The sequence below is a fragment of the Carettochelys insculpta genome, chromosome 26 (assembly GCF_033958435.1).
Source record: "Carettochelys insculpta isolate YL-2023 chromosome 26, ASM3395843v1, whole genome shotgun sequence".
NCBI lineage: Eukaryota > Metazoa > Chordata > Testudines > Carettochelyidae > Carettochelys > Carettochelys insculpta.
In genome coordinates, this window is record NC_134162.1 from 11,138,719 (window position 1) to 11,165,041 (window position 26,323).

The 26,323-nt window shown below is 45.0% G+C and overlaps 1 protein-coding gene across 3 annotated transcripts in view; it reads left to right on the plus strand.

The window, feature by feature from the left end:
* RHEX (regulator of hemoglobinization and erythroid cell expansion) overlaps nucleotides 1-20,317 on the plus strand; it is a 39,953-nt gene extending 19,636 nt beyond the window's left edge. For 2 of the 3 annotated variants that reach the window (XM_074977322.1, XM_074977321.1), the window contains 5 exons: nucleotides 7,141-7,717; nucleotides 12,069-12,241; nucleotides 15,708-15,815; nucleotides 18,204-18,265; nucleotides 19,872-20,317. In XM_074977322.1, coding sequence (XP_074833423.1) covers nucleotides 12,130-12,241; nucleotides 15,708-15,815; nucleotides 18,204-18,265; nucleotides 19,872-20,078 — 489 coding nt within the window. In that variant the 5' untranslated portion in view covers nucleotides 7,141-7,717; nucleotides 12,069-12,129 and the 3' untranslated portion in view covers nucleotides 20,079-20,317. The remainder of the gene's footprint in view (nucleotides 1-7,140; nucleotides 7,718-12,068; nucleotides 12,242-15,707; nucleotides 15,816-18,203; nucleotides 18,266-19,871) is intronic. The other variant, XM_074977323.1, reaches the window with a different exon arrangement.
* The last annotated feature ends 6,006 nt before the right edge of the window (nucleotides 20,318-26,323 follow it).

A 26,323-nucleotide genomic window follows, 5' to 3' on the forward strand; every position in this document is an offset into this window, starting at 1 on the left:
GCTTCATTAGTAAACTTTGAAATGGCCATTTGCATGGCCATTTCGAAGTTTGGGGCTAGTGTAGACATGGCTAATAAGAGCAGCAATCAAAAAAGCAAACAGAATGTTAGGAATCATTAAAAAAGGATAGAAAATAAGAGAGAGAATATCGTACTGCCTCTATATAAATCCATGGTATCCTTACATCTTGAATATTGCATACAGGTGTGGTTGCCTCACTTTAAAAAAGTTATCTTGGCACTGAAAAAAGTTCAGAAATGGTGACAAAAATGATTAGGGGTTTGGAACAGCAGCCATATGAGGAGAGATTAAAAAGTCTGGGACTTTTCAGTTTAGAAAAGAAGAGACTAAGGGAGAGTATTTGTCTGTAAGATCATGACTGGTTTAGAGAAAGGGAATAAGGAAAAAATATTTACTTGTTTCCATAACACAAGAACTAGGGATAACCAAATGAGATTAATAGGTTGCAGGTTTAAAACAAACAAAAGGAAGAATTTCTTTACACACCGCACAGTCAACCTGTGGAGCTCCTTGCCAGAAGATGTTGTTAAGACCAGGACTGTAATAAAGTTCATACATGAACTAGGTATATTCATGGAGCATAGGTCCATTACTGGCTATTAGCCAGGATGGACAGGAATGGTATCCCTAGACTCTGTTTGACAGAAGCTGGGAATGGGTAATAAGGAGTGGATCACCTGAGAATTATTTGTTCTGTCCATTGTCCATGGGACCCCAGTATTGGCCACTGTTGGAAGACAGCATTCCAGGCTACATGGACCTTTTGTCTGACCCAGTATGGCCATTCTTATGTTATCTTAATTAACTGTAATTAATGCAGACAAAGCTAGGTTTTGAGTAGTTGTTGGTTCCTTCCTACCTTACAGGTAAAGGATGGTTCATATACTATGATAATGGACACAATATAGCTTGATTAGATGGGAAGAGAAGAGACGCTGAAGGATAAAACCAGAAGTCAGAATATCTGGGTTCTTTCTAATGTCCATACACTTGCCAGGTGACTCAAGGCCTGATCTTGCCAAGTATTGCTTACTTTCCACAAGCTGCTCAAAAGCTATTGGAACTAAAGGAACTCACCTCTCTAGGTACAGCCTTTCACCTTTCTGTTCCTCTTTTTCGCCATCTGTAAAATGGATATAATTGATACTGATCAGCCTCACAGGGGTGCTGAAACTTACTGAATGTTTTAAAAGTGCTTTGAGAGCCTGGGATGGAGAGTTCCAGAAATGCTAAGGATGATCATGAACTTTGTGCTTTAAAAGCCAGCAGGTTTCTGTGGGCAGACAGGAGCTGAGGAGAGAAGTGAGACGGTTGGTTACGCTGTGAAAAAAGCGCCTTGGAGAAGCTGTGGTGCTGACACGAAGTAATACACTGCCTCAACCTCATGTGCTCTCAGGAGAATACCAGTGATGAGCCCCAGGGCTGAGCAGCCGTTCGAGAAAGTCAGGGAAATAGAACATTCCCTGTCATCATGATGAGAGTCAGAGAGAATGCCACAGAGAGTTATGGGTGTAAGGGCAGTGTCATGGTATTCAATGTCATGCTACACTTCTCCAGGGGTAGGACTGCTCAGCTGATAGACGAATAATGGCTGTACCTGGGGGTGATCCTTCAATGGCACTGGACTGCTGCTGTTTTCTATACAGCCTACTGCAGGACGAAGAACTCATCTGCCTGCCCGTTTAGGCTCTCCCACCAGTCTCGTCACCATCATCTTTTCAATGCTACTTCTGCCCACCAGGAACAGCCATGTTAGGATAAATTTGCCACCAGTGTAGCCTGATTTGCCATTGCCTGGCATTTTCAGCCTGGTTCCTGACACTTAATGCAGCTCTGCCAGTATGAAGGGGCCCTAAAGAGTTCTGCTCTGTTCCTGGCATCACCCGAGCTCAGCCCTTTTCGTGGCGTTACTGTCTGTGTATGTCTGTACCGTGCAGTTGCAAAGTACAATTGCAGCGTACCAGCTGTCATCTTGCTAGCACGTCTCTCTTTCACCCTCAGAAGATGATCCAATTAAAGAAACGATCTCACCCATCTTGTCCCTGGATAATTACTCAGTGGCTAGCCTTTCTTGAAGCCCATGACTGCAGTCAGCCACAGCCACAAATGACTTTTCTGGTGTGTGCTGCCACCGAGAGCACGGCTAAACAGCCATGTTCTCACTCTGGCAGGAGGCAGTGTGTATAGAGCAGTGTTTCTTAAACTATGTTCCACAGAACAGTGGTGTGCCGTGAACAACTCCAAGTGTGCTGAGAGTCTTTGGAAAAATACATTGATGGGATATATTTTCTGTTGTTAAAAGCAGCTACAATGTAACTTCTTCATTGCTAGGATACCTGATTTTGTTTTTGCTGTATGTTGTGTTTTTTTTTGTATGTCAACAATTTTTGAAGAAAATTTAAATATTATTGTTTGGTGTTCCATGGTCTCAAAAAGTTTCAGAAACACTGATATAGAAATCTTGCCCTGCTGCTGGTCATACTGTCCAAGGCTAAGGGGTAAAGAAACGACTCTGGCCTTCAGAATGGTCATTCTGCCACCTCAAACACCAAGTGCACTGGTTCGAACAGTATTTAATAGATAATAACCTCAGCACAGGTACAACATTTGTCTGCTTGCAAAATCGGTGGATGCTGACCAGTGCATCAGCTCTACCAGTGCTCCAGAAAAGACTGCAAAGGACCAGAGGGGATTGAATAGGTCTCCTCCCGCTTGAATGTCTGTGTTTGCTTCCCTCCAGTACCAAAGAGTGCATTTTATCACTCCCTCCCTGGCACACTTCCTGCCTGTTTGATCAGATAGACAGTCATCTCTGCCACTGCCTTTGTTGCCCTACAGATTATTTTAGCTGAGTGTGTTGGCACCTCTGGAGCCTGGGCACTCAGAGGTGTGTGGGCCTTCTTTTTACCTCTTTCTCTTCTCAGGGAAAGGCTCCTGAGTCATCCCAGCTTATCTAGAGGTGCAGCATCCCAGACTGACAGCAGGTATGAAGCTGTTTCAGACCCCACCAGTATTTTGAGATACAAGTAATGTTCCTTCTAATCTTTTCACTCTATGTTCAGATTTTTTCCATCCATCTATTGAATAAATTTTTTATGTACACTGAAGCATATGTGAGAATGCACCACCACCAGTAGAAACACAAACTTAACTGTGGGCACTCTGCTAATCAGCTGGGCAGCATTTGAATCTCTCCTGAGTGGCTGCACAAGCGCCAAGCTTCCAGGGAACACTGGATACAATCAGTAGTTTCAGAACTGTAACCTGAGTCTGATTGGCAAAGATGGATCCTGTCCACCTCACGAGCTCCCAAATTCATCCCTGTTGTTTTGCATTTGAAAGGCCTAGCCAGAAACTGTAGGAGCAGACTGACTCCAGGACCTTGCTCCGTGTGTATTTACGTGAGTTCAAAGCATGTGCCAGGCAGAGCCATTCCACTCTAATAGCCTGTAGTGCCTGCTGTGTGCACTACAACACAAGGAGACAACGGGGGGAGAATCAGACTCAGAGGTTCTTTGTTTGAATAATATTCTGTATTTATATGAGGCCTTTCATGCTGAAGGGTCTCAGAGCACTTGTAGGACATGAGCAAAATTCCATGGTGCTGACATAACTCTCCTGATGTTCGAGGGATGGCACCAGTGAGTGTGTAGCTGAGAGCAGAACACAGTCCCCTATTCTCAAAACTGACTTCCCCCAACACCACGAAAGTGCAGCCACATCTGGTGCAAAATGCTGCTGCTAACTGCGTGCAAAAACATGGCAGCCTGCTTGGTACATTATGGGAGGAGGAATACTGGATCCAGTGGAAATGGCTGGGGGAATTTAGCTTGCCAAACTGGAATTTGTCTTGTAGATCATTTTGAGTGAATGTGTAGACTGAAGAATAGCCTTACATGTTGGAGGACCTAGTGACTATCTTTCACCAGAGGTATTGCAAATTCTCACAAGCATTTGTGGGTCTCTCCCACGTTTAAAAAACACAGTAGTGCCATCCTAGTGCTTTGCTTTGGGATGAAGGGCAGCATGAGAGCTTTATCTGAGTAGCCCTGCCATTAGGATCATTTGTCGAGTAAGGTATTACAACTGGAGCTAGATCTTCAGCTGGAGTCAAAATATTGCTGCTGCCCGAGACAGGCAGTATAGTCCAGTGGATGGCTTGATGGAGGTGCAATTTGATAGCAGCCTTCAACTTCCTGAAGGGGGGCTCTAAAGAGGATGGAGAGAGACTGTTCTCAGTACAGTAGTGACTGATGGCAGAACAAGGGGCAATGGTCTGAAGTTACAGAGGGGGAGGTGTAGGTTGGATATTAGGAAAAACTATTTCCCCAGGAGGGTGGTGAAGCACTGGAATGCGTTACCTAGAAAGATTATGCGGAATCTCCATCCCTAGAGGTTTTCAAGTCCCGGACTGACAAAGTCCTGGCTGGGATGATTTAATTGGGGTTGATCCTGCTTTCGACAGGGGGCTGGACTTGATGACCTCCTGAGGTCCCTTCCAGCCCTGGGATTCCATGACTCTATGGACTGAGACTCTGCCAGCCTGAGTTGAGTGTGTAACTCTCTTTGGAAGATTTAAACACCTCAGATGTGGGTTCTGTGCCCTGTTATGTGCTTGTGGGTAAATCACATCCCCACACTCTGTGCCTGTTTCCCCCTGCCTCTTTGTCTATGCACATTGTAAGTTCTTTCAGGCTACTGGAATACATCTAATAATAAATAAAAGACTAATTAACCCCCAGCTGAACATCTCTGTGTGTAGGAGATTTCCACCTGTAAAAGGCCATTGATTTCGCAGTGCAAGAAAGATGGACAAAGAGCCTAGGCTAGAAAATAACGAGAGCTGTTGGACCATTTCATCTCATTGTACAGCTGTTACTCCATCAACCCCAGACCAAACTGCTTTGAGCTCATCTCGAAAAGGGCAGCAAGCAACACAAGCTGGGGCAGGCAGTGCAGCATCTCACAGGGGCTGTTTATGCTCACACGTGACAAGTATAAGCCAGCAGCCCGGTGGAGATAGCTGATCAGCAGCCACTTCCTGTTGCCGTTACACTGTTACAGTATTTTTTTAATCAGTGGTCTGATCTTCAGCTGCTTGAATTCCCCTCACCTACCCCCCAGAAGAAAGGAATTTTTTCACAGAGCCATTGGAGGGACTAAAGCAGAAACCAGTGGAATTTATGTAAACACATGTAAAGCTGACAGCCTTAGATACTTCCATCTCCTTGTTCACAAGACAGGTACGTTGACAGGCAATGGGTAGCTGGTCTTCAGTTTTAACCTGGGGAGTTCAGGGTTTACCAATGCTTGGCCTTTTTACCCAGGCAATATGCTATTTATTGCTGCGGTTTTGTGATGTGATCTGTCTGAGATTCAGGAAACTTGTTTCACATTGGCCACTGTCAGCAACAGCTTTTAGCCACTACGTGCTAGAGCTGGTTTAAAAGTTTGAACTGAAATTTTCCATAGGAAAACATGGCTTTCATCAAAATTCTCTGTGGGAAGATATCAGCTCTTGATTCCGTTTTTTCAGTAGTAAGTCCAAAAGTAAATTCACAATGTTTTAGTTTTGAATTGGCCATGCAAGGAGAAAAAGTAGTTTTGAATGACGGAATATTTTGTTCATTCAAAAAATTCAAAATGTTCCTGAAAGTAATTTGTTTGAATTTTTCATTTTGTGAAATGTTTGAAATTTTGAACTTTTTTCATCCTTATTCAGGATGAAAATAAATGCTAGAGTATCAGAAATTCCTGTAGGATGGAAAACCTGATCAGCATTCAGACTAAGACCAGGTTATTCAACTCCAATGTCAAATCAGTTACTGCAGGATGGAACAGAAACTTGGAGAATAACAAAGAGGGCTTTCAAAAAAATCCAGATGTTTATCAATAACTGCGTCCATAAAATCCTCTGGATCCACCAGCCACACACCATCAACAACCAAGATTTGTGGCAACTGACTCACCAACTTCTTGCTGAAGAAGAAATCAGGAAGATGGCGATGGTTTGGACGCACCCTCAGAAAACTAATCACCAACTTCACCAGCCAAGCCTTCATTTGGAACCCACAAAGAAAAAGGAAAAGAGGAGCCCAAGAAACACCTGACCTAGAGTCCTGACAGCAGAAACTAAAAAGACAGGATACACCTGGTCAGAACTGGGAAAAATCACCCAGGACAGGGGATGCTGTTGAATGGTCATCAATGGTCTGTGCTCCAAGATGTAGGAGTGGAAGATGCTTACTGCTACTACTTCTGAACTGCTAACATTACCCTTCAAGTCCTAATCTAGATGAGTCTGGGACTTCCTCTTCATTCAGGAATGCTGAAAGAAAATGAACATACTCAAGGCCTGAATCTCTAGTCTAGTGTAAATCGCAAGCGGGTTTGCTTGCACCACTCCGTTGGTTTCACACTATTGGAGCAGTGTGTTTGGCACTGACACCAAAGAGAGTGGTCACAAGGGCAAGATTTGGCTCTAGCTGTACATAGAGGTTCCAGTTCAGCAAAGCACTCAAATGCCTGCTTAATTTTAAGCATATGCTTAAGCACTGTAGTGAATTGGCCCGATCCAGAGTTAACTGATGTCAATATAGTCTTCCCGATGATTTCAGTGGATTTTGGATCAGGCACATAACCCACGATTGCTACATTCAACAACCATTAGAGTGACAAAGTGGGGATTTTATTTCCCTGGTTATGTTGCATGTGTTTCATACTGTTCTACAGTAACCTCGGGTAATGCTTTGATTTCTCTAGGCACTGCATCAATACCTAGTTAGTGATGGGAGTTTTGGGTGTGATAGTTTTTGCGTGAATATCATGGCTGTGCCTTTATAACCTGAGACTTGTGGGCTGGGAAGAGTGCAACCAGGTGACAGCTTTTGCCCTGGAAGCACTCACAAAGGCTGGAAGAGGGCCTGGCTGTGTGAATTTGATCTGGGTGGCTGGGAGTGAGCCGTTTCCACTGTCTGGGGAAGTAGGGGGCAGGGCTCTGGGCTCCTCCGGACTATCTCTTGCCCAGATAGATGTACTGTTTGCTTCTGGTTGCTGTGCAGACAAGTCTGTTCTACGCTATATCCCCATCAACTAATAAACCTTCTGTTCTCTCTGCAGGCTGAGAGTTACAACTGGCTTCAGATGTTGGGGAGGAAGGACCCGGTGACTCCCCACGCTCCATGACAATTAGTAGTAAAAGTTCCTTGCAGATCCTTGATTTCTCTTAAGCATCTTCCTTGAGCCAGGGCTACTAACAGGAATAAAAGTTTCACAAAATCTGCAATATTAATAAGCTAGGAGTTAACAAGGGACTGTGGGGGTGGCGGGAGAGAACACACTAAGCAAAGCAAGTGCCTCCACAGTCAATATATCATTAGATTTTATCTTTAAAATATATATTTATGTATATTTTTAAAATAATCTCTTCTATCTAACTATAATCATGTAAACTAAAAAGCTGCCTGCTAGTGAATTTTGGATTTGGGTCTTTCTTTGTAATTTCCTTTCCACCGACTCACTTTCAGATACTATCTGCTTCAGCATCATCTCCTGCACCACAATAGGAAATGAACCATTTAAGAATGACAGCCATCTAAGAAGGATACTTCTGGGGATGTATCAGTTCAATAAGGGAGGTGGAAAAAAAATCCAGCAAGCAATGGACTTCTAGTCTGGTAGTTGTCTAGCTCTTTGGGTAAGTAGAAATAAATGGAAGATGAATTCAGGGGGAAGTTGAATGAGATTCTTGATAAATGTTTTTTGGACTAACGCTTGTAAATTCAAATTCTATTCTGGGATCAAAATAGAAAATAATTTTCTGATCCGCAGTACAGACAGCACCTCCATCGAGCTGATTTCCAAGGCTCCTGTCATCATGGTCTCTAAATCCTGCCTCTGTATAGAAGACGTTGGTTACTAGTGGTTATACATAAACATTGATTTCATTTTAATTATTTGATCATTTTAAGATATTTCTCAAAAACTGAACAAAATTGAAATCACACAACGCAAATTCAATCTGACTTGTGAACCTTAGTTATATAGTTGAATTTTCTCAGATGTTACAGCCAAAGTTTCAAGCTGGTAGCCCCCAGTACAGCAGAATACATATCTAACTTTATCTGTGTGCTTAAGTCACAACGATTTGAATGGGCTCTAAGTACTAACTTTAAGTCACGCACATGTTTAAGTTTGCGATGTTCAAAGGGAGCTGGGTTAGTGATTCCCATTAATTTGCAAGGGGAGGGCAATTAGCCTAGGTCATGTTTTGCAAAAGCACCTAAGGGCTTTGTTGAATCAGGACCAGAGTGCAAAATCCTCAAAGGTGTGTGAGTGCCTAGCTCCCACTGAAATCAATGCATTAGGTGCCCCAATAGCTTTGAGGTTCTGGGTCTGAGTACCTAATGTTTGGCTGTTAAATCCACATGCCAGTTTTAAATAAAAATGTGTGTGTGTGTTGTGTGTTTTCAGATGTACTGAGTGCCCAGGAATCCTATTGGGAGCACATTGAAAATCCAACCTCTTTTATTTAGGAGACTAAATTTGGGCTTAGGATTTTGTGACTTTTATTCATTCCTTCATCAGTTTTTAAATTCTGTTTATCTGATGCTTTTCTGGGCATTTAAATGAACAAACAGATAACATTATAAAAAACGTGAAGTTCATTATTATCAATTAATTGTTCATTGTGATGGATTATTGGCTTGCAGGAGTTCTCCAAAGTTAAAATGAGGAATCAGGGTCCCATTGTTTACTTTATAGCTACATTTTCAATATAAATATTTCAGAGGGAAAAACAAAGCACCGCTTTATCATACTAACTTGCAGTGATAGGTGCTTAATAAAAACTTGTCACAGATAATAGAGAACTGTAAATAATAATGTAATTCCCCTGTCCCCCAGCATCTACTTCCATACACACATGGGGTCATGTCTCTGTCTCACTTTTGTAATAATTATTTTAACTCTTAACCAACAGCCAGTGAGACTTATGCAGAGTGTAATGATTAGGGTTTCCAGTGGTCAGTTAATAGTCTCAGAGGGGTGGTGGTGTTAGGCAGTAGCTTCACAAAAAAACAAAAACAAAAAACACCACCAACAAGCAGTCCTGTAGTACATAAAGACTAACAATTTTATTTATTAGGTAATGAACTTTTGTGGGAAAAACCCACTTCAATAAAAGTTCACCAAAGCAAACTTTGTCAAACAGGCCTTTCTAACGTTTACACCGGAAAGACCCCACCCAGTGACCCTGGGTTTTCCTGTTAGGAATGGTTAACAGAGGGGCAGAGACACCCAAATGATTTCCTGCACCTTTGGGAACTCATAATCATGGCTTTGAAGAGTGTTGTTTTCTTTTGGTAAAACTCCTGGAAAACAATCAGTAACATCTTGGGCCAAACGAATTTGAAGCTGCATCCCTATTCCCAGAGCATTCACTGGAAACAAAAGATCATAAACAACTTCAGTTAAGTATTTGCTTATGTGTTTTCCTGATTTGGGGTTTCTCAGCCTGGGGAACAGATTTAGGCTTGTGGGTGGGGGGGCTCACGGTAGTGTGTTAAAAACAACGATGTAAACAGCCCTTTGAAGTTGTGTCTCAGGCTCTGAAGCCTAGGGTGGGATGGGCTTGAGGCCCAATCTCCAGAATGGGGCACATCTTCAAAGTGCTGTCTACATAGCTGTTTTTAGAACGGTGGTAAGAAACCCCCTAGCTCAAAACCACTGACCCAGGCTGAGAAGCTCGCTACTGCAAATGGTATGGAAATGTCCAAAGAATTCACCAGAACTGCACGACACTGGAGCAATGCATGAGCATTCTCTGGAAATCCCGAATGCCTGGGGGTGGGTGGAAGTGGGGAGCCGAATAAGCCATTTAAAAAAATCACAATTTGCATGCCTTTCTACATATTCTCTAATGCCTCATGCTCAGCAAAGCTCACTTGGCTTGTTAGCACAGCGTGCAGCTGAAAATTAGCAAGTGATCATTTGCTCTCTTTCATTAGCAAGGGCTTATCAAGACAGATGACCTATCAAAGTTAGTGGGGCTGCTTGTATGGGTATGGACTTCTCATGTGAGTAGAGGGTGCTGAACAGAGCTCTGGGTTTGCAGCTAACTAGCGGCTTGTCTGAGGCTGCATTACCCTTACTTTGAGATCTTGGCATTCAAAGTGCCATATAAGAACAAGGTATTTATTACTCATTACGGCATTGTTACTGAATAACTCTGGACCCAGCTTGCACCGGGTGGGCCAAGCACTGAGAGATGCTTAATCTCTGTAGTGCAGGGTGATTCCCACTGAAGTCAACAGAAATGGTGGCTGCTCTGTATGTTTCAGGACTCATAAACTTACTTTTGGGAATAGTGCTTTTGACTGCAAAAAACATCAGGGTTTCTGAAGTAAGACCAGTCTGTCGTGCAGCAGGACTACAATTTACAGCAAACATAGCTTCTTCCTGAAAACATGTCATCTAGCCCAATGTTAAAATGGGATAAGAAATTGTTTCTCATTGATCTCAAGTGGTTTCATGAACTTCTCATTATGTAATATTTAGAAAACCCCTTATAGAAACCTAATCCAGCTCCCATGTCGGCTGTGCTGGTGAGAATGTAACATAGGTACTCTTTAGTGGAGGCATATCTTGGTAGATGGGGCATTACATTATTATTTACAGTTCTGCATCAGGGTTCCCTCTAATTTTTTCCATCCATGAGCAGAATACATTTTCTTATGCACACCAAGGCATGTGCAGAAGTGCACCACCAGTGGAAACACATGCTGCCTGCTGTGGGTGGCTGTGGGCACTCGGCTAGCCAACAGGGCACCACCTGACTCTCTCCTGGGCGGCTGCCCAAGCGCTCAGCTTATAAGGAACTCTGTTCCATATTATCTGCATCAAGTTTTATTAAGCACTGATCACTGCAGGCCTGAATGATAAAGTAGTGCTTTATTTTTCCTTCTGAATCATTTTTATGGTAAAAGTACATATAAAGTAAATTGTGGTAAGGCAATACATTTGGAAACAACAGGAGGGGGCATTACAATGCAAAACAGGCACAATACAAGTCTGGAGTATTATCATTCCTACAATTAGATTCCCTACTCAGGCCCTAATCCAGCTCGTAATGAAATCAGTCGAAAATCTCCCCTACAAGCCAACAGGAGTTGTATTCTCCTCGTGGCTGCTGCATAGCAAGCTGGTGAGTTTGTCACAGCATGGAGAATTTGTTAGCTAGGCCGAGGACCAGTGCTTCTTAAAAGACAGGCCATGAATTAGAAATTAGAAGGTGGCCCTTTCTTTGTTTCTTTTCCTACAGCTAATTTTCCAGCCAGACTGATGCTGCTGTGGAAACCTAATGGGTCAGATCTTTGGCTGGTGGAAATCAACACAAGCTACAATGGGGTCTGGACTAGAGATGATAAAGTCTCCTTCTAACCTTGCTTCTGTCTTCATTTCCAACACACAGTTCCTTCCGTTGCTTTTTTTTTCACCTTTGCCACTCAGTTTATTTTAGTGCCACATCGACGTCTTTTCTTGGTTCCATCAGTCTGCTCAGACTGTTGCAGTTTTTTCTCCATCAGTTCTGCCCATTTACTGCTGCGGGCTGTGACGCATCACACACTCAAGTCCATATAAGGTTCAGTAGACGGTAAGAGAGACTTACCGCTGCTGCTATTTGTCTGGTACAGTTCAGCCCCATAGTTATCATTCACTCTCCCCCACCCTTTGTTGGTAGCTGATTTATGGGGGCAGGAGTCCTGTGAGGTACTGCATGATTTTCACCTCTGTCGCTCAGGGTATCTCCAGGGGAATGAAGAACCAAGAAGCACAGCAGGCAGCATAAGGTGCCCGGGAGGGATCCCTGTTCCTGAGTTGTTCCCCACTATTGTGCAGATAGATGTGCACACTCTTGCTGTTTTATTGGAGCCTGGGTGATACAGCCATGTTCCTTTGTGTGCTAATCTGTCCCTGAAAATGCTGCTGCTGATTGCTCTTGCTATTAGGTTCATGGATAGCCTTACCTTGTCTTTTTCTTTCTGTAGACATCCTCAGGGACTTGTTCAGCCGTTACTAATCCTGTGAGGACACTTTGCTGGGAGGATAATGACCTGCTCAGATGTTTATTGGTGGATAAACATTCTCGTCTCAGCTGTGAGCTCTGCCTTGTATATTCTTCTCCTGGTCGGGCTTTACATCAAGCTCAGCAGGAAAATAGGTAATTTCATCTCTTATTTATTTCATGAACAGTGTGCCCCCATTCACCCCTCACGTGAATCCATTTAAGTGAACGAGATGAATTTGGCCCAAGAGCTGGAACTCTTTGGCTTACTGAGACCAACACAGTGCTGAATTGCAGATGGCTAATCCCGCTTTGTGAAATGCCAAGCACTGCCAGAGATGCAGGAGGAGACTAAAAGGAGGTCCTTTTTCAACAAGTTCCTGTGTGATTTGAAAAAGGGATGGACCGGCTCCTTAGCAGATGTAAATTGTAGGGCCACTGAAGTAATAGGTATAGAATACTAGAACTGGAAGAGACCTTGAGAGGGCATCACATCCAATGGGGTTAATGGCCACTGTGGGTCTTGGGACGCAATGGGAAGGGGACCCAGCTCCACGACCTGGAAGGGACAGGGCCAAGGGTGGAAAGGTGGGACCTGGGTCAGTCAACGGTGCTGCCCCTCCACACCCTGCAGAATGGCAGAGCAGCATGGCTGGCACTTCACAGGGGGCCCACGCATCAACCACTGCAGCTGCCAAAGTAGCAGTGGTGGCAGCCAGAGCTCTGGACCCCTTTGAAATGCCGGGCCTCTAAGCAATTGCACCCTTTGTCTCCCCTCACCCCCAGCAAGCCGGATCACGTCCAGTGCCCTGGCAGGACCAGCCACTATCTACCATCCCTGATAGGTGTCTACCTAACCTACCCTTAAATCTCACCAATGATGGAGGTTCCGCAACCTCCCTAGGCAATTTATTCCAGTGCTTAACCACACCGACAGTTAAGAAGTTTTTCTTAATCTCCAACCCAAACCCTTTGTGCTGCAATTTAAGCCCATTGCTTCTTGTCCTATTTTCAGAGGCCAAGGGGAGCAATTTTACTCCCTCCTTCTTGTAATACCCTTTTAGCTACCTGAAAACTGTCCCCTCTCAGCCTTCTCTTTTCCAAATTGAACAAACCCCATTCTTTCAGTCTCCCCTCATAGATCATGCTTACTAGGACTTGAATCATTTTTGTTGCTCTGAAGCCAATGGAGTTACTCTGATTTACACTAGCTGAGGTTCTGGCCTGTGGTGTGCAGAATGCAGGACAGGAAGAGCTCACACACTAGTATATTCTGGGAGCAGAAGAGTGAGTAGTGGCTGGGGTTAAAGTATTATTAGCATTTGTGTGGTTTTGCTGCAGCCCAGGCTGCCTTGTGCAGCACAGCAGTATGAGAACAGAGCAGCGTGCCCATATCTACATGGGAGTGGGGGAAGTGTGATTTCCAACCCAGTAGATGTCTCATTGTAGCTCTGCTTGAGCTAGTGCCTCAAAATAGCAGCTGGGTCAGACTGGACATCCATGTCCAATCCCACCCAATCATTTGGATGTGTACTTGGGCAGCTAGTCTGAGCTGCCCCCCAGTGCTGTTGAGGCCCCTCTGCTAGTTTTAGGGGCTAACCCAGCACTGGGCAACCTAGACTAAAAAGTGGGCTATGTGAATGGCCCTCCTTCATCTCAGTGGGCCACAATACTATTGTATCCAAGACAGTGTCCCAGGATAGTTTGTATTTGTATGTAGAGTGAGCAGGGTGCACCGATGGACCCGTAGCAGTGCTTTGCTTGGATACACAGGGAGTGCATGGCTCTCACAATGTTGTGTGCAATCAGCATGCAGCGCACTTCATGGACCCTTGATTTACATCTGTGTCACATTAGTGATACTGACAGGAAGAAAGCTACACAGATGGAAACTAGCAGAATCTAGCAACCCTGTGTGTGGGCAGCAGTCAACAAAACATCTCATGGGCAGTTTTCCTTCTAATTTTTCCTACCCATGTGTGGAACAAACTTTGTTATGTGCAGCAAGGGAAGTGCAGATGTTCGCCTTCAACAGAAACACATGTTGCTGTTGTGGACAGCTGCAGGTGCTCTGCTAACCAGCTGGGTGGCACCTGAATCTCTCATGGATGGCCACTCTAGCACTCAGCTTTCAGGAAATGCTGCACACAGGCCACATGTAGAACCTCAATAGGCCGCATGTACCCCATGGACTATAGGTTGCCCATCCCTTGGCTACCACATGCAGCGCTAGTGAGTGCATGGCTATCCAAGTTGAGGATTGTACCTCCCATCTGCTGTAGAAGTTCCCTGTGTTGTCATCACAGACATACTAAGTAAGCTGAAATCCTGCCAGCCTTACTGACATGATTAGACTCATGGACTTCAACGGGACAACATGCATGGGTGAGACCAGCAGAATTTGGACCGTGATAAATATTTTTTCAAAAATTGTGAAGTGGAAAAACTCCAGAAAGTTTCACATGAAAAGTGTTGAAATGGAAAATTCTGAGACTTTGGATCAAAATGAAACTAGTTGGTTGGTTAATGTTTTATTGATTTTCTTTCAAAACATTTTTTTCTTTTGAATGACCATTTTAAAGGGAAGAGATGCGACTGCACTTCAAAAAGTTGATTTGAAATTGTTTTGTTTCACTTCTCCCTATTGAATGGTGGGAAATTTTCATTAAAACCAGCTTTTGATTTTCATTAAATTACATTTTCCAGAGAGAAACATTCTCAGACCAAAGCCATTGACAAGAACCATATTTAATACATGCTCCATCTGATATGGTATTTGCATAGATGAAGGTTCAGATGCACAGTGAACCTTTTACCACAAGATATCTGAGTCCAAATCTGCTTCAGAACACAATTTGGTAATTTCATTTTTTTTCACTTCCTTGCTGATTTATTCACCTTCCTGATAAAAAAGCCACTCTGACTCTTACGTTGTATAGTATAAATTATTACTTCTGCACAGGAGAGGCCTTCACAGGATTGACATGAGCTATTCTAGGACTGGGTTATTGTGCCATGGTGGAACTGTGTGCGAAAGTCCCAGGAGTGAAGTACAGTGGATGCTGAGATGAGTATTGAGGGGCACTGGCCGATCTGGATGTGGGCAGCCCAGGACTGGGATAGCTGGTGTGTGCTGGGGAGCAGTTTTCCTGTAATTCAGGTGCTGCCCAGCTGATTAGCAGAGCACCTGCAGCACGGAGTGTGTGTTTCTATTGGTGGTGCACAGCTGCACATACCTCAGTGCACATCACAACATTTATTCTGTCCATGGATGGAAAAATTAGAGGGAGGATTGTTGGGGGGCATGTACGGTAATTTCCTCAAACCAGCCCTGTTCTTTTTCACATCTATAAGCACTGTGCTGGGCACTTCTCGGAGCAACCAACTTTGCTTCTAGTTCAGTGCACCATCTCTCATAATACCCTTTATTCTGTGCGCCAGCAGGAGAAGAAAACTTCACGTGCTCTGGCCCCTTGTCCCTCATTATAGGAGGGATTATTTATTTTTGTTTTATTTTTTATTCTCTCTGTCTACGAATCTGCTCATGCCCTGCCATGATAGACCTTGTCATGTTTTCCCTACAGTCGCAAAAGTTATGAGTCAATCTGATTTTCCATTTCAGACCGTCATTGCTGTAGCAATCAGGCGAGCAGCAAACCGTCCACAAAACGAGAACAACCCAACATTTCCCAGGCAGGAAAGGAGGATTTGCGACGGTCAAGCATCCAAGGTAAGACTGCATCTTTGAGGCCAAGTAAGTTTCGGCTCCATGGGCACAGCCTGCAACATTCCGATGAGCTTGTACCAGAGCCTTACCTATCGCAAATTGGCACAGCTTCATTAATTTCAACGGCTCAACACCAGTTTAACTAGCTGAACGTCTCACCTCATGTGCTTGCCCTGGCCAACAAGTATTTGAAGTCATAAGACCAGATTCACTACTGTGTTTCACCTTATGTTGACGCTTAAACTTCTGCTAAGGGAACATAACGTGATGATTCTGCTATGGTATTGTATTACACATGGTTTGCACTCTTTTTGCAAATGATATATGGCAGTGCTTCATAAACTATGTTCCATGGAGCACTGGTGTTCTGTGAAAAACTTGCAAGTGTGCCACGAGCACCTGATTCTTTTTTGATATCATGCACTAATGGTCTATATTTTCTGTTATTAAAACCAGATACAATGTTACTTCTTCATTGCTACGATACCTGATTAAATGGCTTCCTTTTGGTCTTGCTGTCTATGTTGCTGTTTGTTTGTTTGTTGGAAGAAAATTTTCATTGGTATTCCACATAAAAAATATTATTGTTTGTTGTTCCATGGTCTCAAAAAGTTTAAGAAACACTGACATAAGGTCAAGTATCAGAGGGGTAGCCGTGTTAGTCTGGATCTGTAGCAGCAACGAAGGGTCCTGTGGCACCTTATAGACTAACAGAAAAGTTTAGAGCATGAGCTTTCGTGAGTTAACTCACTTCTTCAGATGCTGGTCATAAGGTGTGAGCCTTGCCTTTATATTTCAGTGTTTAAGATGGGGTAGAAGAATGGTTTATTTTTTACTCAATAATTCTGTTTGCCAGCTGAGTTCTTCTTCCCTCCAGTGCTCTGGGCAGGCAAATAAGGGTCTGTGAAGCCAGCATACATCATAGCTTACATTTTCATAGACAAGAATGGGATCAGCAGCAGCTAATAACACACTTAACATTCAATGACGCTGATGTACAGTAGTGCCTCTGGTCAGGCTGCAGGGCTGAGGGGTGGAGTTTTACTGCACAGATTAGGAGGGGGCCTTTAAAAAATCAGCCTGAGGAGGTAAAATTTCAGATTGCCAATTTAAAATCAACCATGAGGCTTCAGAGTTGGAATAGAGTAAGGGCGTGGTTTTTGTTTCTGTTAAAGGCTTGTCTGTGCATGGAGTTATTCAAGGACTTTCTTAAACCATAGGGATAATCTAAACAGGAAAAAAACATTTCACACATGGAGTTAGTTAGGAATAGCTCCTGTGTAGGCAAGCCAGAAGGCCCCTTAACACTGCATCTGGAAGCATAAGAATGGGGGACTCTATCCCGAGAAGCTGGGAAAATGATTTGAGGGTTATGGGAGATGTTTTGACGCTGCAGTCAAGGGCACTAATGTGACCCTGGGATACACAACCAGGGAAATCTCAAGTAGGAGCAGAGAGGTTACTGTAAAACTGTGTTTGACCCTGGTGTGGCCACTGCTGGAATACTATGTCCCATTCCAGTGCCTGCCATTCCAGAAGGAGGTTGATAAACTGGGAAGTGTTCAGCGAATGATTAAGTGTTTGGGAAATGTGCCGTCTAGTGAGGGACTCAAAGTGCACTATCAATTTAATGTCACACAGAGATGCTTAAGGTGTGCAGAGCCAGCAGTGGCAGGGGTGGTCAGTGGGACCTTTCCCAGGCCTCAGCAATTTAAAAGGGGCCAGGGCCCTCAGCTGCTGCTACCACAGCAGTGGCAGTGCCTGGAGCCTTGAGCCCTTTAAATTGCAACTAGAGCCCTGGGCAGCGTGGGCCAGGCAGCACTGAAGGGCTGGCTGGCACAGGCTAGCCCGCAGCCCTAGGGCCGTCCTTATGATTTTTGTTGCCCTATGCAGCCCATGCACCTGCACCCTGGGCAGAAGGGGCGGGGGTAGGGTAGGCAGCCCTCAGCGCTGTCAGAAGCTCTGGAGCATGCCATGCGGGGCTCTGGTGGTGATTAATAGGTACCAGGGTTCCAAGTGCCCACTTTGTACCCCCCCCCACCATTGGGAGCCCCGTAACATGGGATTAGTGAAAATGAGAATCACGCCTTAACAATTAAAGGGCCAAACCCCGCCCTCTCCCCCTTGAAGGTCATAGGAACTTGGACAAGAAATAATAATAGCAGGGTCAGGCCCCCTTTGAGACTCATGACTGGAACCTCCAAGAGACGAGAAGATGGAGTTGTGCATTACTGTTTGAGAAGTGGCATTGTGTGGATAGACAAACACCATATAGAGAAAGAATGAGAGATCCTAACCCCCTTTCCCAGTCATGTCTTCTCCCTGCCCCTTCGCCCCCTTGCAGTTCTTAGAGGTGCAAATGCTGTCGCCTTTTTTTTTTTTCATTTTCAGGTGATAGCGACACTTCCTCGGACAGCTCCGAGTGCTTTGACCAGAGTCCTCCCACAAGGCAGGTAATGGAACTGCATCCTCCTGTTTATTTATTTATTTATGTATTTCAGGAGTGCTTAAAAAGGAGCCAGAATCTACCAATGTACATTGCCAAAGAGCCACAGTAATATGTCAACAGCCCCACCACCCTCCAGCAGCTCCCTCCTCCTGCTGTCAGCATCTGTGGCTGGTCCCGGAAGGGGTGGAGTGGGAGCAGGCCTGAGGCAGAGCCTGGGGTTGAGCGGGGTGTACACTCAGCACATTGGAAAGTTAGCACCTGCTGGTCAGCTCCAGCCCCAGAGTCAGTACCTATGTAAGGAGCCACATACTGGTTGATCCTCTCTAGTCCAACACTCTTGGGACCTGCCTGGTGCCGAAAAAGAGAATTTGCCAGGTCATAGGAGGTCGATATCGCCTAGTACATTACCATCACTTCCACTGCTTGCTGGGATCTTAGAAGACATTTAGGGGTAAATTACAAGTAAAGAACAGCACAGAACACTGAGAGCCAGGACTGGTGGCTGGAAACAAATGTAGTGGGACCACGGGAAACTTGGCCACACCCATGATAAGTGGACATCCAGCTAACGAAAATCATGCCGGATTATAGATGTTGCTGGACGAGAGAGTTCCAGATTAGAGAAGTTCGACCTGTGTTAACTTCTGGAGAGCCATATGTGACTCCAGAGCCATGGCTTGGCCATCCCTGATGTATTTAAATGTAGACCCTAAAGCATGCCTAGGCCCCATTTCATTAAATGCCACTGTGTTGCCCATATGCCCAAGACTAGATTTCCTGAGATCTGAGTGGCACTCATCATGATGAACCCTGCCCCCACCACTGAAAATCTCCCTACTTTGGTGCATAAACAGGAGCCAAACTCATGTGGAAATCTGGCCAATGGTAAGAGACACTCACTGCCCCACAGGACTTTGGCCAAACTCCCAGCTTCTGCACCATTTGGCACGTTGCCACGGGAAAGGGGGTGGGCAGTGGGTACTAAAGAGGAGATAAAATGGCAGTGGGGATGTTGCCATGACTACAGTGGGCCAGTTCAGATGAGGCACATGCATTTTTACTTGGGCCTACTGTTTGATGGTGTCCTCCCCAGCTTTACATTTTAGGACAGCGATAGGCAGCGTAGGTTAGTGTGTGGGCCACATAACTGGCCCTCCTTGATAGAATGAGAGAACACTAGATCTGGAAGGGACCTCAAGAGGTCATCAAGTCCAATCCCCTGCCCTCACAGCAGGACCAAGCACCGTCTAGACCATCCCTGATAGGTGTCTGTCTTACCTGCTCTCAAATATCTCCAGTGATGGAGATTCCACAACCTCCCTAGGCAATTTATTCCAGTGCTTCACCACCATGACAGTTAGGAGGCTTTCCCTACTGTCCAACCTAAACCTCCCTTGCTGCAGTTTAAGCCCATTGCTGCCTGTCCTATCATCAGAGGCCAAGGAGAATAATTTTTCTCTTCGGGTGGCTTTTGTGAAAGTGAGCTTCAGAGATTGTATGAAGTCTTATTACCTTTAAAGTGTGGCATGGCAGTAGGATCAAATTAGAATGGATAATACCCATAAAGACTAGACTGAATTCTGGTCTGGTTTTGATTTCTCATTTGCCAGGGTCCTCAGTCAGAAGAAGGGATCAATTACACATCCCTCGTCTTCCAAGCGACAGGTCAGAACACAAGCAACACAGGGGACTATGAGAACATGAAGATGGGAGCAGACTATGTCAATGTGGATCCCCAAAATAGGAAGCTGGACTTCTGGACCTGCTCAAGCCCTGTATCTTCCAAACCAGTAGACTATACTGAAGTGAAATTGTAATTTAGTGAGAGGTCATTGATCAAGTTTTCCTTAGGAACATGTGAATTGCCACAGCAGGTCAAATCAGCGATCCATCCGTAGTCCATAGCTTGTATCCCATCTCTGCACACTGAACAGCCTGTTTATATAGGTATGTTCCTCCTACTTCTTGTCGGTTAGTATCGCTCATGTCCTGAAGCATGAAGCTTTATATTCCTCATAACATCTTATTCTGCATAAAGTAACTGTGCATGTTCTTGTTATCCATACAACGGTCTCTTTCTTTCCTAGTCCTACGCAGCTCTGACTGGACTGATACAATGCAGCAGCAGTTTTCAGTGGTTATTCACAGCTTGTGAGGGGTGGGCGGAAGCATTTCCTTTTTTTGGAGCTCAGTAGGGCTGACAGCACCTGTCTGTCCAAAGGGGAAGCAAAGAGGGCCATTGCCCCAGAGTCCTGCATTTCAAAGGGGCCCGGAGCTTCAGCCAGTGACAAAATAGCAGCAGCAGATGGAACTCAGGGTGCTTTGAATGTCCACAGCAGTGCTGCCACGCACATCTGTGAGAGAGAGGGAGGGCCCAGCGCTGCAGTCTTGACTGCGGCCTCTTGCGGAGTGCAGAGCCAGGCCTTTCGCCAACCTTTCCCTGGAGCCCATGGCACCTCTCAGTGCTGCTATTCACAGTGTTGGAGTGACAGGCCCTGTGCACATCTGCCCGCCTTCAGACCCAGCCATGAGGCAGGAGCTCTCTCTTCTGAGGAGGATTTGGCTGCAACATTTTTTAGCTGACTACTGTCATGTTTGTCAGAGATACCCAGAGTTGTGGGGCACCTCTCCCCCACCAGTTGGCGGGGATGGTGGTGAGGAAGTCTTTTTCTGTGCCTGCTGTGGAACTGTTCTCTGCAACCACCAGCTTGTAGCCGCAGATGCACTGTCTTCCAGGCCTTCTGTACAGGCACACACCAGTTTCACCCAAAATGAACTTTAATTTCCAGATGCGTTGTGAGAACAAAAGGGTTTAAGGTTCAGCCCTGTGCTATTTGTCTTGCAATAAATAACATTCTGTCCTGCTCACTCCAAGCCAATGAAATTCCATCTACATTTTCGTGAGTCTCTCCTAATCCTGTCTCAAAATGCCACATGAATCTCCACCGCAATTTCCCGCCTGCAGCTTTGGTCCCAGACTGCCTCGCAATTACCTGTCAGAGTTCTGGGGCCCTGATTCTGAAATGTCAGGTGGAATGTCAGCGGCAGGATTTAATAACACACTTGACAGTCTGTGGGCACAAGATACGCTTAAGCATACAGAATCATATCACTTCCCTGTAGGCAGACTGGTCCTTGCCCATCCACACAACACAGTTACATAAGGCACCAAAGATTGGGGCACCGCTGGGTCTTAATGTCTACCCACCCATACCCACAACTCCTGTTGCCAGGAGTAGGCATTAAGCGTGCCTAGCACTGCACAGAATCACACCTATTGCTAACTTCCTGCCCATGCTGGTTGCTCGGCCAATTGATTTTGCAGAAGTGCATTAATAATCAAGACATGCTTCGTCAAAGGGAGCCTGTATCTGCAGAAGAGTCCCTGTGCTCTGTCTCCAGGGGCAGAGCAAGGCTGCCTGTGAGCAGCTTAGATTATTTGGCCTGCCGCAGAAACCTCTGAGTTGATGTTGTAGTGATTTACTGAGCCCTAATTCTGTTCCCATTGTTCAAGTCCATGGGAGATGTGCCATTAGCTTCAAAGGGAATGAGAACTTGCCGTGACAGCATTACAGCAGCAATGTGAATTGGATCTTGACTCAAAGGTGCCTAGGCTTCTTTTTATTTCAAGTCAAATTAGAAATCCTTTATTCCCCAGCTCAGGGCAAATAACCCTCATCTCTGAGCTAATAACTGCAAAAGAGCCGTGGTTGTGTACTCACTAAAGCCTGATCCTGTATTCCCTTTGCACTCAAAAGCTCCCACTGTAGCTTTTCAGTTTGGTCTTCAGCTACACACTGTTTGCACTCATGATTTTTATCACAAATCTCAGTTTTTAGGCCAGGTCTAGAGTAGGAAAATAAGTCAATTTCAGATACGCAATTCTAACTATGACAATTGTGTAGCTAGAATTGACTTATCTGAAATCGACTTACTTGGCCATCCTCACTGAGGTACAGAGGACATATTGTGTACCAAGAGTGAAGAGTACAGGAGTTGACTGCTGTTCCTTGGTAAGTTTCATGTGCCTCTACCAGGCACGCAAAATCAAACCCTGAAAGATCTTCTGGGTAATGTAGACGTGGCATTAGTGATTTTCAAAGCCCCAGCTGACGGAATTATGGAGTTTTATGAAACTAGTACTAATACTGAGAGCTGTTCATCAGTAGATCTCAAAGCTCTTCATAAAGGACATTAGTGTCATTCATTGTGCCCATTTTACAGATAGGGAAGTTGGGCAATCTGGATGAGAAGTGACTTACCCCTGATCCCCCAGCCAAAGCAATCTCAGATTCAAGCTTCAGACCCCAGTCTCTTGAATTCCCATCCAGAGCACTAGTCATTGGGCCATGCTTTCATTTAAAAAATACACATCTAGCCCTCGTGGTTGTGAAGGGAACCTGGAAAATGTGAAGAGTGTGCAACCGATAGGCACAGAAACAAGAAAGCAAAGCAAAAGGCCCCATCCTATATTTTTTAAAATCTTCTTATGATTTTGGGAGGGGTGGACTCGTGCTTCTGGACCACTGGGGGGACAGCATTATTACTTGTTCAGGCTGAGGAAAGGGGTCTTGCAGTGTATAAATTCATGCTCATTTTAAAGCCTCTTTACACTGAGAGAGTGATACAAACTGGCATTGGTGTAAAGGAGAATCAGACCCCTATATATTTCTATACTCCAAAGATAGCCATAGGCTTCTGGGACCAGATCCTCTGTGGGTGAAGTCTGGGATAATTCCATTAACTTTAATGGAACTATGCTCATTTACACCAGCAGAGGACCTGGCTCTTTCCTGAAAATGGCCTTTGTCTTAGAAGCAGGCAGAGATCCCAGCATGTAAGGCTGTCACAGGCTGGCAGTCCCTCTGAGAACAAAAGATCTGGGCTCCTGCAGACAAGAAGTGTACTTAGAAATGTCAAGGTGCCATCCCCAGGAAACTCAGGGATCTGTATCATACCAATAACCCCCCAGAGAAGCTCCTGGGATGTTGATGCACAATGAATGCAACGAGAAAGCAGGGAATCAATAAACCAGGATAATTTAAAGCGCTGGTGTTCACCCAGTTCTAAAGCAGTAGCCACTATAGCAAATGAGCCACACGATTCTGAAAATGTCTTTATTGCTCAAGCCAACAAGCCACACTCAACTGGCCAAATAACCACATGTGGCTAGCGGCTAGCATGTTGGACCTCATGGATTTAAAGTCTATGTAAACCCTGTGAGTGGAAAGCTCAAGAGAGGAGGGAGTGTTCCACTCCCCTCTGTTGGCAAACCAGGGCAGAGCAGCCAGAGAGCTGCTGTATGTGTGGAAGCTCTTTACCCAGAATGCCCTCCAGAGAGAAGCTGCACAGAGGGAGAAAACCTCTGATCCCATTTACTGGTGAAGAAGGGGAAGTGTAACTACAGAGATCTTCTTTTACATGAGCTTCCTTGCCTGAAGTCTTCCAGTGATGTTTTGTGAGCAGCAAAGTTGGAATGGGATAGGCAATGAAGATGGCTTAAAAGAAGACCCAGGTGAAAGCACTTCTTCGTTTGCTTCAAGGACTTGAGGATTCTTTGTCCAAGTGATGTTCCTTTCCTGGGTATTGTGTGTTGATCAGAAGTCTTTAGGGTAAGACAAGATACAGTGGGGTTCAATGCAGAAAGACAGCGAAATTGATGGTGGGGGGTGCTCTTTTAGAGCATCTCAGCGCAGCTGTGAGAACTCTGGTGAGGCTACTCAGACCTAGCCAAAGTGCAAGTCACTACACCTGGGTTAGGTAGTAGAGCCTTAGGACTGAATGAAGTAGCATTTTCCAGCCTGCTCAAGACTCTGAAAGTGTGACCTACCCTACAGCCTCCAAACTGTGAGTGGGACTTAGCAGATGGGGAAGGGAGAAGCTATTGGTCTGTTGGACATTCTTGCCAAGATCACTGTGGGAGTGTTTTACTTAGCCCATATATCACTGAACTATATCAATGCTGTGTTTTCTTTCCTGCGGTGATGTATACCCTGTTTTATTCACAGAGGCAGAGCTTTTGAGTAGAGAGTATTGCCTGTTAAAGGCTCCCAGGTGACATATTTAGTGACCCCAAGAATTCTGAATGAGGGTTGGTGCTGGTAATGGCTGGCGGTTTGAAGAGGGGCCTTGTATTAATTTGGGCCAGAAGTCTTCCTCTAGCTCAGTCACTGCCCATCATTAAACAGTTTCAAACAAGATTATGGGGCTGGTATGCAGACCTCATCCTACTTTGCATCATGGCAAATGCACCGTTACAAATCCTTTTATTAGAGATATGGAAAAGCCTGAACCACAACTTTGACACTCTGTCTCTATCCAGCTGTTTTAAAGGGAGCCCTGCTAGCCTGAGTCTGTCCACTAGGCCAGGGAGGCGAGATGTGTTCAGGCTTCTCCCCAGGTAATGTTCTGCAGCAAGGGCCTGATTCAACCCAGCAATTAAGCCGATGCTTAACTTTAAGAAGGTGGTTGCATCCTATTAGCAAAGTATTTTAAGCTCATGCTTAACTGCAGCAGAAAAACATGCACTTAGTGCTTTGGTGAAAGTAGCTGGAGATAAATGGTCCACTGTGTTTAGGACTAAATAATACCAGACATACAGTAAGCTAGCTAGGGTTTTGTCTGCCATGTAACACAGTTGCCTTGAGTACCACTAAAGGCACAAATACCAAATGGTCCATAAAAACCTATTGATTAGTAGGTTTCAGCTGAAAATGTTGCATGTTGTTATCTTTTTATTATTGTTATTATGTGTTATTTAGAAATGGGCAAGGAAAAAAGTTAAACAACAAGCTTTCAAAGATGTGGGTTCCTTTGTGATCCTTTCTGATCATTTCCTAGGGTGATGTGCATTATATGCCCTATTAGCTGGCCGCAGCTGCAGTCAGAATAAAGGAACCGCCAGCAGCCAATAATAAATTTCAAGCCAAGTAAAACTTGGTGTTTATTTTCTGTTGAAGGGTTTGAGACTTATTGATTTGTGAGTTCAGAGAGATTTTTCATTTGTGGGTTTGTTTTTTGTTTTGTTTTGTTCTTTCCCATCGTGCCTTTGTTCTGAGTTGACCCCTTGAGGAAAAGATGTGAAGCATCATTTTGTAGACTGTGGCAAATGTTTTTAAAGCTGAAGAGAAAGGAGGCTGCAGCACTGAAAGGGGACGTGTCAAATAGCAAAAGCAATTGATTTGTTTTTTCTTTGGTGAAAAATAGAGAGACATGGTGTGAGGAAAATGCAGTCCAAAGACAGGTCAGTGCAAAGGTCTCATGTGATCTGATGATTATGTGGGTGGGCATGTTCAAGAGAGACTAAGGGAATCATGCACCTAGCTGAGTGGGTGTGGGGTATGCATCTATCTAGGGTAGGAGTAGACAATAAGCAGCCGGCAGGCCAAGCATGATTCACCAGGGTTAGCCTGTGGTGGGCCACCAGATGTTTTGTTCACTTGTCTGCTGGTCCAGACACTTGCAGCTCCTGTTGGCCATGGTTCCCGGCCAATGGGAGTCGCGGGAAGCCATGCAGGCTGGGCCACTGCTTTCTGCAGCTCCCATTGATAGGCAATGACAAACCACAGCCAGAGGAAGCTGTGAGTGACTGTATCTATGGACAGTTGGGTAAACAAAGCACCCTAGTGGCCCACCAGGGGCTAACCCTGGTGAATCGCACAGTGACTGCCCTGGGCTAAGACTCTATTACTGAAATCAATGGGAGTTGAGTGCGTCGGTACCTTTTGAAGGCTGGATTCTGAACAACTTGCTCAAAGTCATGCAGAAAGCCCATGGCAGAGAATCCAAGAGGTCCTAAAGTAAGCACCCTAACCACTGAACTGCCCTTTTGGAGGTCCCTACCTTAGCACCCCAGAGCACTCTGCAATCTCTGCATGGGCCATTCCAAGCACTTTGCAGGCTTAACTACCTGAGGCACAACCTAGGCATGATACAGTTTCCTCTTTGTTGGCCACTGGGATGCAGCCTCTTCAGAGAGGAAATGCAGCAGCTCCCCAACAGCACAGCAGCTGAGGCCAAGAAATAAGAACAGAATCTTAGCCCAGTTGAAATCTAGTTACTG